General features: G+C 42.7%; 1 protein-coding gene across 1 annotated transcript in view; it reads left to right on the forward strand.

The window, feature by feature from the left end:
- LOC137342287 (syntaxin-2-like) overlaps nucleotides 1-18,919 on the forward strand; it is a 46,796-nt gene that overhangs the window by 16,909 nt on the left and 10,968 nt on the right. Inside the window, exons 4-7 of the mRNA XM_068006198.1 lie at nucleotides 6,163-6,237; nucleotides 9,727-9,800; nucleotides 10,937-11,045; nucleotides 18,014-18,087. Coding sequence (XP_067862299.1) covers nucleotides 6,163-6,237; nucleotides 9,727-9,800; nucleotides 10,937-11,045; nucleotides 18,014-18,087 — 332 coding nt within the window. The remainder of the gene's footprint in view (nucleotides 1-6,162; nucleotides 6,238-9,726; nucleotides 9,801-10,936; nucleotides 11,046-18,013; nucleotides 18,088-18,919) is intronic.

Raw genomic sequence — 18,919 nt, forward strand, 5'->3', positions numbered from 1 at the left:
TGTTGGACTCTGAACAAATCTTGCATTGCTCAGCGTGTCATCATGGAGTCAACTTGATCTAAAGAGATCCTGTTTACCCCCTCCCCTCCCCAATCCCTTTTTAACTGGTGTGGTTTTAAATTCTCATGGTTACTTGTAGTTTAAAACTGAATCAAGTTGTTTTGTGCCTTGGCTGATCTTGAGCATGATGTGGAGATGCCGGTGATGGACTGGGGTTGACAATTGTAAACAATTTTACAACACCAAGTTATAGTCCAGCAATTTTATTTTAAATTCACAAGCTTTCGGAGATTTTCTCCTTCCTCAGGCAAACATTTGCCTGAGGAAGGAGAAAATCTCCGAAAGCTTGTGAATTTAAAATAAAATTGCTGGACTATAACTTGGTGTTGTAAAATTGTTTACAATTGATCTTGAGCAGTATGACCTGGCCTTTAGCTAAATAATGTACTGTCAATGCATGGTCTTATTTTGAGCTAGCAGCAATATGTTTTAAGCTTTCTAGAATCCACCTATGCATTTTATTAGAATTGGTATGTCCTGTCACCTTAAAGGGATCTTCGATGTTAACCGTGTCCACACCTCCTGACACTTGCCCTGTCACATTTTTAATAGGATTCTCCCATTAAAGTGACAGCAGTTCCACACGTTGGCCACTGGGTAATGTTGTGGAGCAGATTTGTCAACTTTCATCTGAAAACTTTTCACATGCCATTTTTGCTCAGTAACTCAAGTTTCTAATTTTCAAAATAAGTATTTAAACACTACAATTACATATTTCACAATAACTCAGTTGCATTTATCCATTGTATTGTTTTTTAATGTAGTCATTAAAATTTTTAATTGAAGGCCTCAATCTCTCTCAAAGGCCTGGGCTTCGACTGGATAGTTCATCTCAATAATTGAGAAAGCTTTTGATCACATCTGTGCATTCTGAGCATGTGCAGTTTGAAGAATTTTCCGGAATGCAATCTGTACATTCTGAAGATGTGCAGATTAGTTATTTCAGCCAGTTATTTCTGCATCCACACGCGTTTGAGAGTTTCTTCACTTTTTCCAAACGACTGACAGAAACTTGGAGATTGAATTTTCAAAATCTTTTATTTCAGGTGACTGATAAATTGATATAAATATATTACAGTTGTGGTTTTCTGTTATGAACTCTTCACAGAAAAACAGAAACAGCATGTGTGAATGGTAACAGCAGTGGAATTAATAACAGCTGTTGGCGGTTTTTGCTGCTTTGAAAAGAAAGCATTGTTTAGAGAACAGATATTTTAATCATTACTTTTGATGCTATATATTCAGTTTAAAAAAAATCTTTCCTGAACCATTTTTGAGGCCTAAGTTTTTTTTTAATATATATAAAATCTGAACTTTTGAGTGTTTTGAAGAGATTTATGTTCAATAAAGACTGTATAAGTCAGCACATTCATTAATAGTAAGCTGCTGGCACATGTTGGTACTGCATAGAAGAAAATGGTCCATCCATTCATTTTAACAAGCAGATAATTTATGCTTAAATACTTGAAGACAAGAATATGATGATGGGAGCTGGCTAGTGATGGGAAAATTGGTGCTGCGACCACATGGTGCCGGGGGGTGGGGCTGAGGGGCTGGTCGCCTGATGGGTCAGATGGGGCCACTGGTACTTTGGGCTCCATTTTCCCTCGCCCCCTGCCTCTCACGAGAATGTTAGACCCTGCTCCCCATAACACCGTTGGATCCTGGCAAAGTGTTCCAAACCCCCTCCTGCTCGACCTTTTCAACTCTCCTCATAATTCCTCCCTTCCCTCCTCCCTGTCTCGGTGCTCACAAACCTCCTAGACTGCATTACTAATGCTCCCTAATCCCATAACCTCACCCCAGTGCTCCCAGGTTGTTAGATCTCACTCCCAATGCCCCCAGATCCCAGGACCTGTTCCAGTATTGCTAGAGCCTCCCCCTCTAGGTCTTCCTGGCACTGTTAGCCCCTTCCCAGACCCTAGAAGCCCACATCAAAGTACTGCTAGATCCTGCAATCCTAACCCAGTACTGGCTGATCCCAGAGCTACTATCCCCAATGCTGATCAGTCAGTGTCCCTGGTAACGGTACTTTGTACAACACACCCCGTTATTATAAAACTCAGAGATGCTGCTGGAGATTTACTAGCAGCATTAAAAGTCGTGCATATAATGTGCACCAAGTGTCACACTTACTTTGTGTAACACTTTCCCCAGTGTGTTGTTAACACTTCCATTATGAAATAGCATATCCTCCAACTCTTGAGAAGAGCACAGGAGATATGCTAGTACATTACATAATGTGGACATTCACTAAGGGAAATCCATATGCACGTGGACTGAGATGTTGGCTGAATGAAGTTGTATATTTTGCTATCTTACCAGCCAGTTTCAGTTAGGGTGGTGCAAAGTATACTGTGGGGTGTAATGTCAGATAGCAAGTGAAAGTATGACCCCCTCAAATGGACTAAGGTAACAAGTGTATGTGATTGGCTGACAAGTTTAGTAACTCAGCATCTTTGCACGCACAGTCCTCTGGTTTGTGGACACAAGCCATTGAATCTCTCGCACACTGGCCTGTGCGTAGCCTTTAACATTTTCAGCTTTATAATTTAGTAAGATGATGTCCTACGATGTATTGTAGTGCACTGTCTCTGTCTCTGAAGATTTTGAATAAATGTTGTTTGGCTTGTTACGGGACGTTTTCATCTCCGTACCGGAATTCCAGAGGGGTGTTGGGAATTGCTTTGCATGACACCAAATACTAAGGACAGTTCTTCCCTGTTTTGGGAGCGGGGGTGGGGAAAGCAGAAAATAAATGCAAATTTTAAATACCTGACCAACTGGGGTTATGAATTTTTGTTTACAGGAGTCTTGTGTGAGAGTTTATTGATATCTCTTATTGGAGACAACTCTCACTATAAGATAATTGCATTCAAACAAAATAGTGTTTTCTTCAACTGAATTATGAATGTAAGCTGAAACCAAAAGTGATTTAAAAACAATATGAATGTTTAGATACTGTCTTTTGAAGCTTTGCTAATGACCTTTCACTTTAAATGGGAAAACGAGCATTTCCTGGAATTTCTGTGCTTTTTAAAAAAAAAAATCATTCCTGGGATGTGGATGTCGCTGGCGAGGCCAACATTTATTGCCCATCCCTAGTTGCCCCTTGAGAAGGTGGTGGTGAGCCGCCTTCTTGAACCGCTGCAGTCCGTGTGGTGAAGGTTCTCCCACAGTGCTGTTAGGGAGGGAGTTCCAGGATTTTGACCCAGCGACAATGAAGGAACGGCTGATACATGCCTAAGTCAGGGTGGTAAATAGTTTGTCATTTCTATTAAATTATTTTAGCCAACTGTCTTCTTTTAATTGCTAGCTATAGTCAGGTTGGTAAGAGGGTTTTCTGTTTGGGGTGGGAGACTGTGCAAGAGAGTGAAGTGCTCCTTTCACCTGAAGCTGGTAAAGGAAAGAACCATTGTATCAGCTAACGGCGTTTATTTCAGGTTGCAACATTGAGTGTGGTGAACGTTTTATCCCCAAAAAGTTTTCAAAATCGTACTCTCTTAGCATAATTTGGGAGTTTTTTTCCTCTGCTAATTACTTCAATTTTTCGTCCATGTGAACAGTAGAAAACAGTTGTATTAAAAGAAATTTCTAATTGAATATTATTGGTAGAAAATTGGTCTTGTTTAGTGAGGCTTTGGAGAAAAATGAGCTTCTCAGCTGGTTACTATCCTGTTTTCTGTAACAGAAATGCAGTTGCAGAAACCAGTCGTTTTCAGTTTGATTTTGTTGTAATTCTGTGCCAACGGATAAATAGGATTGTTTATAGATTCCTGGTTAAGATTGGTGTTTAAATAATTAGCTAGGTCTTAATCCTCAGATTTTATGAAACTAAAAATATTGTAGAGTAAAAAGACTACAGCTAGTTAAAGAACTTCACATAGAAACTAGCTGGAATCAGTCACTGTTTTCTAGTGTATAATAGGCTAGATGAAATTGGTTCTCAGCAATGCCAGCTGTGTATCAAAGCTCCAATGAGAAGTTACTAAATCAAACTTAGGCAGGCGGGAGCAAGTAGTTTTGTCCTTGGTTTGCAGCTGCTGGAGTTTAATTTCAAAATAAAAAACAGAAATGCTGGAAATCTACATTAAGTCGTCAGCATCTGTAATGGAAACAGGAGAGTTTTGGGTGTGTACCCTTCAATAGACTGAAACAGCCCTGGCTCAGTTGGCAGCAATCTGGCCTCTGAGTCAGAAGGTCATCATCGGTTCAAGTCCCATTCCAGAGACTTGAGCTCATAATCTAGGCTGACGCTCCCAGTGCAGTACTGAGGGAGTGCTGCACTGTCTTTTGGGCAAGACATTAAACCGAGGCCCCGTCCGCCCTCTCAGGTGGACGTTAAAGATCCCATGGCACTATTCGAAGAAGAGCCCGGGAGTCTTCCTCTGTGTCCTGGGCCAATATTTATCCCTCAACCACACCTTTTTTTATATATAAAAACACAGAATATCCGGTCATTATCTCACTGCTATTTAGGGGAGCTTGCTGTGTGCAAATTGGTTGCTGCGTTTTCCACATTACTACAGAGATTACACTTCAAAAAAAAGTGCTTCACTGGCTGTAAAGTGGGTTGGCACTTCCTAAGGTTGTAAACGGCACCATATAAATGCAAGTTCGTTCTTTTTAAACAGCATTTTAGGAAGGTTGGGGGGGACACCAACACTCATCAATCACTGTGGGAGTTAATTGGCTAAACAACCTGCCAAGTGATGTTAAAGGATCTTAGAGATGATGCAAAGGACTCTGCCAATGGGAGGGTGGGAGTGAAAAGACAAAGGAGTGGCTCACAAAACGGGGAAAAAATATCAAAATGCAAATAGGGCAGATCTGAAACTAAAACAAATTGCAGGCTGAACGCAGTGGACCTGTGAGTCACAAGAAGAGGGAAACGGTCCACACAGTGGGCTGAAGGCCCCATCAATGCTGTGCTTCAACAAAGTGTCTCCACCTCAAAGGGCATCCTGCCCCCTCCCCCACCACCCCTGTCCCGTCCCAAGCACCGACAGACTCTGCAGGATAACTCCAGCCTTGTACTGCTTGGAGACTGGGAGTTATTGCAGTCTCGCTGTGGTTTGGCTTTGCGCAGGCTGGAGTATAACTCCAACCTTGGAGACTGGGAGTTGTCGCAGTTTGTTACTCTTCCAGCCTCCTTGGGCACACCTTATTTCCCAATTCTCCACCAACATGCATTAGTTTTAACTGTTTAGAAATGTATACCAGTGGGGCAGAAGACTGTTCCAATCAGTGATTCGATACTGGAGGATGCAGACTGTTAGCAGTGTGTGACATACCACGTTTATATTGCAGAGCACTTAAGACTTTACTAATTGAGGAAAGTTAAATTTACAAATCTACAAAAATATGGACCGTGTGGAGACGTTGGGGATTGAGTAGATAGAAGGTATTGTAAAAACATTAGCTTAGCCAAAACAAATAGTGAGCAAAATACTGAGATGCTGGAAATACTCAGCAAATCAGGCAGCATCTGTGGAGAGAGAAACAGAGTTAACGTTTCAGGTTCTGATGAAAGGTCATCGACTTGAACTGTTAACTTTTTTTTTCTCCATAAATAGAGAGCTGTTCCATTGTACAAAAAAAATACAAAGGAGCACACACTATGTTCTACTGCTTTCAAGTGACTGAGTGTGAGCACATACCCTTAAGAACTTTTTGAAACCAATATATTTATTTATTTCTGTGAAACTCGTTTTGGATCTGAGTACAGTTCCTGGCGACACCGAATGTTTCTGATGGGATACAAACCCATTTCCTGCATCGTCTGTACCAACAGCTAGGCTTTCAAAAAATTGGAACTCTAAAGGAGTCACTTTCACAAGATGTTGGCTTTGACTCTGATGCTATCTATAACTGTGTTCATTGAATAACTGATGTGTAGTGATTTGCTGTCGAAAGATCAAGAGGTTCGAAATAAAGTGCTGCAGGTATATTGAACTTAACAAAATTAAGGGCAGGTGTTAAGAACACATTGTGGAGAATTTTCTTCCTTCCCTTCAATAAAAATCTAAAGAGCCTTTTAATATTTTGATTCCAATATTCCTTTTTAGAAGTTCATTCAAAACTTTTTCTTTTCTCTTAAAGAAACCAAAGAAGAACTCGAAGAACTTACACTCGCAATCAAGGGGACTGCAAACAAAGTCCGAAATAAGCTCAAAAGTAAGTTGTTTTTTTTCAGATGGGCCAATGAGATGTGTGGGGTGTGTGTGTGTGTGTGTGTGTGTGTGTGTGTGTGTATATCACTAATTGCACTCTTGCACTAATCTGTACATGGTCTTTCCTTTTTTTTTTCCTCCCCTGCCCCAAGTGAAATCTTCTCTCCATGACTAGGGTGGGTGACCACAAGCAAGCATACAGCCCTGATGGATCATAGAATCACACATAAGAAATAGGAGCAGGAGTAGGCCAATCGGCCCCTCGAGCCTGCACAGCACAGAAGGAGGCCATTTGGCCCAATGTGCCTGTGCCAATTAGTCCCGCTCCCCCTGCTCTTTCCCCATAGCCCTGCAAATTTTTCCCCTTCAAGTATTTATCCAATTCCCTTCTTGAAAGTTATTATTGAATCTGCTTCCACCGCCCTTTCAGGCAGCGCATTCCAGATCATCACAACTCGCTGCGTAAAAAAAAAAAATTCTGCTCATCTCCCCCACGTCTTTAAGGACTGTCATTTGTGTTTATACTACCCCACCCCCACCCCCCCACCATGTACCTGCTGTTCTGTAACCAAGAGGCACAAAGATTTGTTTTCCTTAACCACTTCCCCACTCTCCTCCCCCCCCCCCCCCCCCCGCCTCCCAAACCCTGAAACTTAGGGGAGAAAATCCACACCAGAGGTTCTATTGTATGTTTTTGAGGGAATACCTGATTTCATGCAGACTAAGGCTACACTAACTCCTGTAACTTACTGAGTTTATGGGTTTCTCTCGGTATTACCCCCTACTCTTGGGGGCTCTGGTAATAAAAGGCACGTAGGGAGAGGGTGTGTGGGTCACTGTGCCTCACCAATCTTACACTGGGCTTCCCTTTTCCGGCCAGCACTTACGCTGAAGCTAACATTCCTGCATCCTGATGGAAAGTTTATAAATTTAATGTCGTTTTTTTTGTTGTTGAATTAGGTCATTTGATATTTGGCATTGTAGTAAGTTTTTTGTTTTCTTCTTGAGTAGTTTTAATTGTCCTTAATGCCATATCTTATGTTTCTAAAAGAAAAAAATTGTCTTCATGTAACCCCAATGAGTCCCTTCCCCTTTTTTCTCTCATCTGGATTTGTGAGGCCATTTTTTCTGTTTATCATCGAGTTACATCAAAATTACAGCACAGAAACAGGCCATTCGGCCCAACTGGTCTATGCCGGCGTTTATGCTCTACACGAGCCTCCTCCCTCTGTACTTCATCTCACCCTATCAGGATACCTATCTATTCCTTGCTCCCTCATGTGCTTGTCTAGCTCCTCCTTAAATGCATCTGTGCTATTTGCTTCAACTACTCCCTGTGGGAGCGAGTTCCACATTCTCACCACTCTCTGGGTAAAGAAGTTTCTCCTGAATTCCCTATTGGATTTATTAGCGACTATTTTATAATTTTATGACATCTCGTTTTGGACTCCCCCACAAGTGGAAACACCTCTATGTTTACCTCTATCAGGTCACCCCTCAGCTTTCTCTTTTCTAGAGAAAAGAATCCAAGTCTGTTTTCATATTTTTAATTTGTTTGTTAATCCAGATTAGGTACATTTTTGTCTGAGTTTATTAGTTTTTGATATGTACTTATCCTGCATGCTCAGCATTATACCTTTTTAAAGATGATCCACTTTGATTTAGTCTTTGTGTGAGAAGATAAATTTCCTGATATCAGTCCTAAACTTGACTTTTACTAATTTGAATTTATAGTCCCCTGTCCTCATCCTAAATATCCTGGATTTGTGTTTTCCAATCTTGCTTCTCTCTTAAGATCAGCTCTCTGACATCTTCTTTCAAGATTGAAAACCCCAAGTTTATCCAATCTTTCCTCATAGCTGAGACCTCCAAGGCAAAGGGTCAGCCTTGTGGCTCGTCTCTGTACTGCCTCCAATGTTAGAACGTCTTGCTTAAATTTCGATGACCAGAACTGGACACAATACTTGAGGTGTGGTCTGGCCAGAGCACTGGATAGTTTGAACATGACTACCTCAAATTAGATTCTACTCTTCTTGTTGTGTAGGTTGAACATTCTGTTGGTGCCTTGCATTGGTTGGATATATTGAGCATTGAGTCGACTGAGACTCCGGGTCTCTTTCAACTGTAGCTATTTCAACGCCATTCATGAAGTACGATTGTTGCCTGTTTTTGCCTTCTGTGGCCCAGTGCTTTACATTTGTCTGTATAGAAGCACGTGGCATTAAAGGGGAGGTGGTAACTTGGGTGCGTAATTGGCTCAGGGATAGGAGACAGAGACTAATGGGGAATGGATGTTATTCTGACTGGAGAGAAGTATGCAGTAAGGTTCCCCAGGGGTTGGTATTTGGACCATCGCTTTTCTTATATATAAATGACCCGGTCTTGTGTGTAGGGAGTATAATTTCGAAGTTTGCGGACGATGCAAAATTTGGCAATGTAGTAAATAGTGAGGAGGATAGTAGCAGACTTCAGGAGGACAGAGACAGACTGGTGAAATGGGCAGACACATGGCAGATGCAATTTAATGCAGAGAAGTGTGAAGTGATGCACTTTGGGAGCAACAACATGGAGATGCAAAATAATCTAAATGTCCTATTCTGAGGGGGTGCAAGAGCAGAGGGACCTGGGGGGGTGGGGGGGGTGGGGGGGGGGCATATTCACAAATCATTGAAGGTGGCAGGACAAGTTGATAAGGCGGTTAAGAAAACGTATGGGATACTTGGCTTTGTAAATAGGGGGCATTGAATACAAAAACAAGGTAGTCATGCTAAACCTTTACAAATCACTGGTTAGGCCTCAGCCTGGAGTATTGTGTACAATTCTGGGCGCCACACTTTAGGAAGGATGTCAAGGCCTTGGAGAGGGTGCAGAGGAGATTTACCAGGATGATACCAGGGATGAGGGACTTCTGTTATGTGGAGAGATTGGAGAAGCTGGGATTGTTCTCCTTAAAGCAGAGAAGGTTAAAGGAGACCTAATAGGAGTATTCAAAATTCTGAGGGGGTTTTGATAGAGCAAGTAGCAAGAAACTGTTTCTTCTGGCAAGTGGGTTGGTAACCAGAGGTCTTAGATTTAAAATAATTGGCAAAAGAACTAGAGGGGAAATGAGGAGAAATTTTTTCACACAGAGGGTTGTTAAGATCTGGAACACACTCCCTGAAAGGGCAGTGGAATCAGATTCCATAGGAACTTTCAAAAGGCAATTGGACATGTACTTGAAGAAAACTAATTTGCAGGGTTATGGGGAAAAAGCTGGGATGTGGGACTAAATTGGAAAGCTCTTTCAAAGAGCCAGCACAGGCATGATGGGCTGAATGTCCTCCTTCTGTGCTGTAAGATTCTATTAAATCACATCTGCTATTGTTCTGCCCACTTATGTATTTTGTCCCATCCTTACTATCAAACCGTACATGAACTTGTATCTTCAATGTCACTTGTCCTTATTATGCTTGATGTTAAACAATGATCCTTGCCTTTTTTATTTTAATTATAGTTATAGAACAAAGCATTAAAGATGAAGACAATGAGAACCAAGGTTCAGTAGATTTAAGAATACGAAAAACTCAGGTACAGTACAGTGCTCATGTTATTCCAAAGAGTAAATGGTGTAGGAAGTTGATATGTTTCCTTGTAAAATGATGCTTTTTGATTTATATGCATGCCTCAATGAAAGAGGCAGGAATTCTGGTCATGCAAGCTGGTAATTCCTGGTTACATTTCATTTACACATTGTGAAGAATAATAAGACTTGGCTGAGCCACTTTATTGAAGCGCTGTGTTCGTGCTCTGCTTGTGTAGCACTTAGATTGCAAACATTTCAACATTACATGTTTGTGAAGATATTAAACTCTACTTTCATCAGTTTAAAAATAAGAAGTTCGGGCTCCTTGCTGCCATTCTAGTGCAGACCTGTTAGTGTGTGACTGCACAGAAAGGCAGGCAAACATGCATTGCAAATGGATCTGTCGGCTCAGAATCTGTGACCCAGCAAAAAAATTTATTTCTGGTTTGTATCCTCTGTTTGATTCCATCTGTGCTGAGTTAGCTGTTCTTGAGCTGGGATGCTGGTGGCCTCACTGCCTCTGTATTAGGATTGGAAAGGAGGAAATCAGTTAGAATGGTGGGGAGGGGGAAGAGAGTTGTTTCCATTGGTGAAATTAAAGATGAGGAAAACTAAGTTGGGCAAGGTCCATAGTGGTGAAAGAGTTGTCAACCCAGATAGGGGGACTTCAGGAAAGAAAACTTTTCTGGGTGTAAAAATGTAACTGCTGTAGAGTTATCACCGGAAGCTGCACACGTGACATGTCAAAGCCACCTGGAATGTTTAAAACATTTCTCCCCCAATGGTGTCTTTTTAAACCACGCACGCACGCACACCTGCAGGTTTTTAAAACATTTTCTAAATTATACCTGTGTAGTAACTGTCAACAGGAGCCAGGAGTGCCCAAGGTGTGATCTTTGCGGCTGCACAGGTTCATACTGTGGAGCTTCAGGGGCCTTGTATAAAATTCAAATCAATGTTAGATATATCTCAAATTTTTCATACTGGCAGATCTTGGTGTTCTGAACTAGACCACCTGCTTTATTGGTTTCAGATGTCTATTCAATGTCTGCATTTACATTAAAAAGCTGTTAATAAGAATTGGCCTGAGGTTCAATTTCTTTGCTTCTGTTAAAGCACTTTCCTCCTCTTTAAATTTCAGCATTCGACTCTGTCCCGAAAGTTTGCAAATGTGATGACTGAATACAATGAGATTCAGATCTTATTTAGGGAACGCAGCAAAGGACGAATTCAGCGTCAGCTTGAGATCAGTGAGTGAATCTTAATCAGAATTCTACTTTTCGTCTTTTTCATCGACAGTGAAAACTAAAGACCGTCGTAAGACCTTGGTGTTCTGAATCCTGCTCGTAGATATGACCGCTAGATTTAACATTAAAATAATGGAATTGAGCATGAGTAAAACCCGTGCCTCCTGTTTGATGAAGCTTTTGTGTGATGTTGGAATTCAAAAGTGAGGAAGTTATATGCTCCTATGGTGGATAGAGAGAAACTATTTCCGCTGGTTGGGGATTTTAGGAGTAGGGGGCACTGTCTAAAAATTAGAGCCAGACCTTTCAGGAGTGAGATTAGAAAACATTTCTACACACAAAGGGTGGTAGAAGTTTGGAACTCTCTTCCGCAAACAACAATTGATACCAGCTCAATTGCTAAATTTAAATCTGAGATAGATAGCTTTTTGGCAACCGAAGGTATTAAGGGATATGGGCCAAAGGCGGGTATATGGAGTTAGAACACAGATCAGCTATGATCTTATCAAATGGCGGAGCAGGCACGAGGGGCTGAATGGCCTACTCTTGTTCCTGTGTTATGCTCCAGCTGTGCAAAGCCTTGGTCAGACCCCATTTGGATACTGCGTTCAGTTTTGGGCACCACCTTGGAGAGGACATATTGGCCTTGGTGGGGGTACAGCGCAGATTCACCAGAATGATACCAGAGCTGAAAGGGTTAAATTATGAGGACAGATTGCATAGACTAGGTTTGTATTCCCTTGAGTTTAGAAGATTGAGGGGTGATCTGATCAAGGTGTTTAAAATGCTAATAAAATTCGATAGAGTAAAAAGAAAGACTTACATTCATGTAGCGCCTTTCACGACCGTAGGACATCCCAAATCGCTTTACAACCAATTAAGTAGTTTTGAAGTGTAGTCACTGTTGTAATGTAGGAAACGCGGCAACCAATTTGCACACAGCAAGCTCCCACAAACAACAATGAGATAATCACCAGGTAATTTTTTTTTAAGTGATGTTGGTTGAGGGATAAATATTGGCCAGGACACCCGGGAGAACTCCCCTGCCCCTCTTGGAATAGTGCCTTGGGACAGCTGCGACTGGGTTAGATAAAGATAAACTATTTCCACTGGTGGAGGAACCCAGAGCTTAAAGTTAAAGTTAGGCCGTAGTAGTGAAATTAAGAAGCAATTTTTCATACAAGAAGGATAGTAGAAATCTTGAACTCTTCCCTCAAAAGGATGTTTTTGTGACTGGAAGCCTGTGGCCAGTGGGGTACCACAGGGATCGGTGCTGGGTCCCTTGCTGTTTGTGGTCTACATTAATGACTTGGATATGAATGTAAAAGGTATGATCAGTAAGTTCGCTGATGATACAAAGATTGGTAGGGTGGTAAATAGCGAGGAGGATAGCCTCAGTCTGCAGGACGATATAGATGGGTTGGTCAGATGGGCGGAACAGTGGCAAATGGAATTTAACCCAGAAAAGTGCGAGGTGATGCACTTTGGAGGGACTAACAAGGCAAGGGAATACACAATGAATGGGAGGACCCTAGGCAAGACAGAGGGTCAGAGGGATCTTGGTGTGCAAGTTCACAGATCCCTGAAGGCGGCGGAACAGGTAGATAAGGTGGTAAAGAAGGCATATGGGATACTTGCCTTTATTAGCCGAGGCATAGAATATAAGAGCAAGGAGGTTATGATGGAGCTGTATAAAACACTGGTTAGGCCACAGCTGGAGTACTGTGTGCAGTTCTGGTCGCCACACTACAGGAAGGATGTGATCGCTTTGGAGAGGGTGCAGAGGAGATTCACCAGGATGTTACCAGGGCTGGAGCGCTTCAGCTATGAAGAGAGACTGGGAAGATTGGGTTTGTTTTCCTTGGAGCAGAGGAGGCTGAGGGGGGACATGATTGAGGTGTACAAAATTATGAGGGGCACAGATAGGATGGATACTAAGGAGCTTTTTCCCTTCGTTGAGGGTTCTATAACAAGGGGACATAGATTCAAGGTAAAAGGCGGGAGGTTTAGAGGGGATTTGAGAAAGAACTTTTTCACCCAGAGGGTGGTTGGAGTCTGGAACTCACTGCCTGAAAGGGTTGTGGAGGCAGGAACCCTCACAACATTCAAGAAGCATTTGGATGAGCACTTGAAATGCCATAGCATACAAGGCTATGGACCAAATGCTGGAATATGGGATTAGAGTAGACAGGGCTGATGGCCGGCGTGGACACGATGGGCCGAAGGGCCTCTATCCGTGCTGTATGACTCTATGACTCTATGATGTGAATGCTGGGGGTCAGTTGAGATTTTCAAGACTCAGATCGATAGATTTTTGTTGGGTAAGGGGATCAGGAGATTATGGAGCCAATGCGGGTAAATGGAGTTGAGGTACAGATCAGCCATGATCTAATTAAATGGCGGAACAGGCTCGAGGGGCTGAATGACCTCCTTCCTGTTCCCATGTTGCCCATGTTTCATAAAGTGCTTATTAATTTGGAGAAGCTGTCAAATTTGGCTGTGAGGATTGTTTGATAAATGCCCAAGGAAAAAGGCTAGTAACATTCTATGACTTTTAAAATGTAATACTAGTCCCCACAAAAGTTACTTGTCATCACATTCTTCCATTCTTCCATGCTTTCCATTACATTGCATGATTACAATGTGTGCAAATCATGTAACAGGAAAAGTGCCACAAATACGGGCAGCACCTTCCTGCAGTTTTAAATGTAATATTCACTAATAGTCATCAGTAATTCAAGGAATTATGGCCTTTGAAAAGCAATGGGATTAGCCCTCTCCTCTCACTGAAATGAAATATTCTTCCTCACTTTTTGTTTTTCCTTTTTTTAGGAAGAGAATCGAATGCTTTTTTTGTTAGATTCTCTGCCAGAGCCAAGGATTTAACTTTAGAAGTCCCAATTTTGTCCATTACTTCCCTTTTTTGAGCTCTGGGATGAAAATGTGTGTGAAATTCTTGATGCGATGAGCAGATATGGCTTGTTTCAGCTCCTAAGATGAGCAAGCCCGTTTGAGCTAACGTGAAGCCTGGTCCTGCAATAATCTACCAATGGTAAATCCCTACTTGAGGACGTTACAGTGCTGAGTACCACAGAGTTTAAATGGAACGGCTGTCGTCAAGGATTCAAGACGACCCAAAAATTCCCTCAAATTGTGTGTTGTGCGGCAGTAACATGTTTGGTAAATGATCTCATTGGTGCGTTGCATCTTGCATTGCCACTAGTGGAGAGGATCCGTGCCCATTTGTAATAGAAATTACAGGCTAGCTCATCAAATCATCAGACTCCTGCCTATCTGTGGCCAGGCGTAGTACACACTGAGCCAACGTCTCCCATTCCAAAGATTTGTTTCCCTTTATTTGATTTACAGCACATTATTTCTGTTGCTGTTTTCTGTAATTGGAGCACTGGTTTTCTTTATGTGGCTATTGCTGTCTTTTTGGAAGTTGGGACTAGTGGTTCCCTGGGAGTGTGTTAATATTTAGAGAGTCCCTCACACAGAAGAGTTTTGAAGCTACTGGCCTAATTGAAAGAATGAGATTGCATACGAAGAAGAATAATTTGCTTTTCTGATTACTCCTTACCTCGTACTCTAAATAAGAATCATTTAGGTGTATTCAACAATAATTTGCATTTATACAGCGCCTTTAACGTAGTAAAAATGACCCAAAGGGCTTCACAGGAGCGATTATCAGACAAAATATGACACCAAGCCACATAGAGATATTAGGATAGGTGACCAAAAGCTTGGTCAAAGAGGTAGGTTTTAAAGGATTTAAAGGAAGAGAGAGATAGAGAGGCGGAGAGGTTTAGGGAAGGAATTCCAGAGCTTGGGGCCTAGACGGCTGAAGGCACGGCCGCCAATGGTGAAGCGATGAAAATCGGGGATGCGCAAGAGGCCAGAATTGGAGGAGCGCAGAGATCTCGGAGGGTTGTAGGACTGGGGTGAGGTTACAGAGATAGGGAGGGACGAGGCCATGGATTATTCACATGGTTTCTACGCTTAACATATTTACAAACATAATATTCCTTCTACATTTACTGGACTGTACATGGTTCGTGTTTTCTAATGGACACACCTAGATTACATCATGGAAAGGCACCATTGAATAGCTCACTATCTCTAACAGGACGAGTAGCTTTCACACATTCCTACTCTTCTGACATGCGGTTGTTGTGGACAGTGGTATTTAACATGTAATTCTGAAATTCTTTGCCAAATTGTTGTCCCAAACTGCATTCGAGAGAATGAAACAATTAAGCGATCGCATCGACAACCGACGTTTATTGAAGTAACTTCAAACTCCTTGTATGGCGTCAGTCACCTCATCTCGTGGGATGGGATGTCCGGCTGTCTCTAAACTCACTTGGCCTATCCAACTGTCATTTACTTCATCTCACATTTCCTTCCTGTCTCTTGGGCTATTAAAATATATCACAACAAAATAGAATTGTTTTGGATTAAGTATATTGGATTTAGAAACGTAGGCCATTCAGCTCTTCAAGCTTATTCCGCCATTCAGTTAGATCATGGCTGATCTGTATCAGCCTGATTTTCGTTTTTAAGGAGGAAAAAAATTCCTTGTGTGCAGATGCTGTTTATTTTTTCTCGCCTCTCTCTGGTATTTTAATTGATCAGATATTAGTTGGTCAGTGTTTCATAGTAACGGAAAATTTCCTGGCGTCAAGAAACATTTTCTAAAATGTTCATACAAAAAGCTTCCAGAGTCTCTCAACACGGTGCAGTGAGCTTGTAGATGCATCAGAACAGATTTATTGGGCATTGACCTGTTGGGTCCGTTAAATCAATAAATCTAAGGAATCTTTGTTAGTTTTGAATGCTGATCAATGTACTTGACTTGTGTGTACTCACTTTTAACTTGGTCTTGTGTGATTTGGCTTCCAGTATTTAGCTTCAAAATCCTGAAGGGTCTAGACAGAGTAGATAGAGAGAAACTGTTCCCATTGGCGGAAGGGTCAAGGACCAGAGGACACAGGTTTAAGGTGATTGGCAAAAGAACCAAAGGTGACATGAGGAAAAACGTTTTTACACAGCGAGTGGTTAGGATCTGGAATGCACTGCCCGAGGGGCTGGTGGAGGCAGATTCAATCATGGCCTTCAAAAGGGAACTGGATAAGTACTTGAAAGGAAAATATTTGCAGGGCTACGGGGATAGGGCAGGGGAGTGGGACCAGCTGGATTGCTGTTGCATAGAGCCGGCGCGGACTCGATGGGCTGAATGGCCTCCTTCCGTGCTGAAACCTTTCTATGATTCGATGCACCAATCCCTATAGAAAAACCCTGTCCAGCTATTGTTTTTACTGTATAAAAGTGAATCCACACCACCTCCCTAGACTGCAGTATGGCCCAGACGTTATTTAATTGTGTACAGATGGAATAGGAACAGGGGGAGGTCGTTTAGCCCCAAGTGGTGAAGATGAAAATTCTTCTTCCTTCCCCCCCCCCCCCCCCTCAACCCAACCCCTGTGAATTCTCAGCTTTGCAAATCTAAAACTAAAGGAGTGAAGTCTTTGGGTTTCATTGGCAAGAGATTGTTATATGGCATTCAACTGAGATCTGTAACTAATTTTTATCTCCAAAGGGCAGGGGAAGTGTCCTAGGCCCAACCATCTTCAGCTGCTTCATCAATGACCTTCCCTCCATCATAAGGTCAGAAATGGGGATGTTTGCTGATGATTACAGTGATCAGTTCCATTCGCAACCCCTCAGATAATGAAGCAGTCCGAGCCTGCATGCAGCAAGACCTGGACAACATCCAGGCTTGGGCTGATAAGTGGCAAGTAACATTCGCGCCAGATAAGTGCCAGGCAATGACCATCTCCAACAAGAGAGAGTCTAACCACCTCCCCTTGACATTCAACGGCATTACCATCGCCGAATCCCCCACCATCAACATCCTGGGGGTCACCATTGACCAGAAACTTAACTGGACCAGCCATATAAATACTGTGGCTACGAGAGCAGGTCAGAGGCTGGGTATTCTGTGGCGAGTGACTCACCTCCTGACTCCCCAAAGCCTTTCCACCATCTACAAGGCACAAGTCAGGAGTGTGATGGAATACTCTCCACTTGCCTGGATGAGTGCAGCTCCAACAACACTCAAGAAGCTCGACACCATCCAAGATAAAGCAGCCCGCTTGATTGGCATCCCATCCACCACCCTAAAAATTCACTCCCTTCACCACCGGCGCACTGTGGCTGCAGTGTGTACCATCCACAGGATGCACTGCAGCAACTCGCCAAGGCTTCTTCGACAGCACCTCCCAAACCCGCGACCTCTACCACCTAGAAGGACAAGGGCAGCAGGCGCATGGGAACAACACCACCTGCACGTTCCCCTCCAAGTCACACACCATCCCGACTTGGAAATATATCGCCGTTCCTTCATTGTCGCTGGGTCAAAATCCTGGAACTCCCTTCCTAACAGCACTGTGGGAGAACCGTCACCACACGGACTGCAGCGGTTCAAGAAGGCGGCTCACCACCACCTTCTCGAGGGCAATTAGGGATGGGCAATAAATGCCAGCCTTGCCAGCGACGCCCACATCCCGTGAACGAATAAAAAAAAAGCTGTGTCAGAATGGACTTTAAAAATGGTACAAATATAACTTTCCCTTCAGACACTCTCTTGTCCTCTCCTATACTGTTCAGTGTCTCATGTTAACTGATGTAGCTAACAGACTCAGTTTTACACATTTTGGACTTCCATATTGAACGTGCGTCAGTCTTGCTGTGCTGATTTAGAGGTGGTTCATTGTTGTTTTGATGGATGATCAAGATCCCAAAAAAGAAGGGAGGGGTTTCTGAATTAGATTTCTGGTATTCCTTTCTAATATGTTGCTTTATAAAGTCCATTTTATGTGGCTTTGTAATCTGGGGATTCAGTATGGAAACTGAATTCTAGAGGATCAGGGATCATTGAATTACTCGTGTCCACTTTTCTTTGACAGCTGGAAGGACGACCACTAGTGACGAGCTGGAAGAGATGTTGGAAAGTGGAAACCCGTCTATCTTCACATCTGATGTAAGCAAACGTGGAATTTGCCTGATTTTAGTTTCTATTCAACATTTTACAGAGCACGATTTAAAATATGAACAAACGTGGTGCTCCAACACACTGCCATGATCGATAGGATGTGGGCTTATAGCAGTGACTTCTCCCCCTTCCTCTCCTTCTCCCCCTTGCGCCGTGGCTCAGTGGGTAGCACTCTCTCCTCGGAGTCAGAAGGTCATGGGTTCCACTCCAGGGACCTGAGCACAAAATCTAGGCTGACACTCCCAGTGCAGTACTGAGGGAGTGCTGCACTGCGAAGGGTGTCGTCTTTCAGATGAGGCCCCAAATGCCCCCTCAGGTGGACATAAAAGACCCCACAGCACTGTTTCGAAGAAGAGCAGGGGAGTTCTCCCCGGTGTCCTGGCCAATATTTATCTCTCAACCAACATCACTAAAAAACAGATTATCTGGTCGTGATTGCATTGCTGTTTGTGGGATCTTGCTGTGTGCAAATTTGGCTGCTGTGTTTCCTACATTACAACAGTGATTACACTTCAAAAGTACTTCATTGGCCGTGAAGCACTTTGGGATGTTCTGAGGTCGTGAAAGGTGCTATAGAAATGCAAGTCTGTCTTTCCCTGTTCCTGAACCTACTGGCTTCTTGATCTGGGCCATACTGAGTGAAGGCCAGACACTTACACAGAGAGGGGGCAGTTGCTCACTGGCTGCCTCTGTGTTCATGTTCAGGTATGTTATAGTTTGGGAGTAGATCACTTGGCAGCCTCTTACCCACTGATTGGCTTTAATTGTTTACAAAACATATCCTAAGATTACTTTTGTATTGACTTTAGGTAGGTATGTA

Source organism: Heptranchias perlo, chromosome 25 (genome assembly GCF_035084215.1).
Source record: "Heptranchias perlo isolate sHepPer1 chromosome 25, sHepPer1.hap1, whole genome shotgun sequence".
In the NCBI taxonomy this organism is placed as follows: Eukaryota; Metazoa; Chordata; class Chondrichthyes; order Hexanchiformes; family Hexanchidae; genus Heptranchias; species Heptranchias perlo.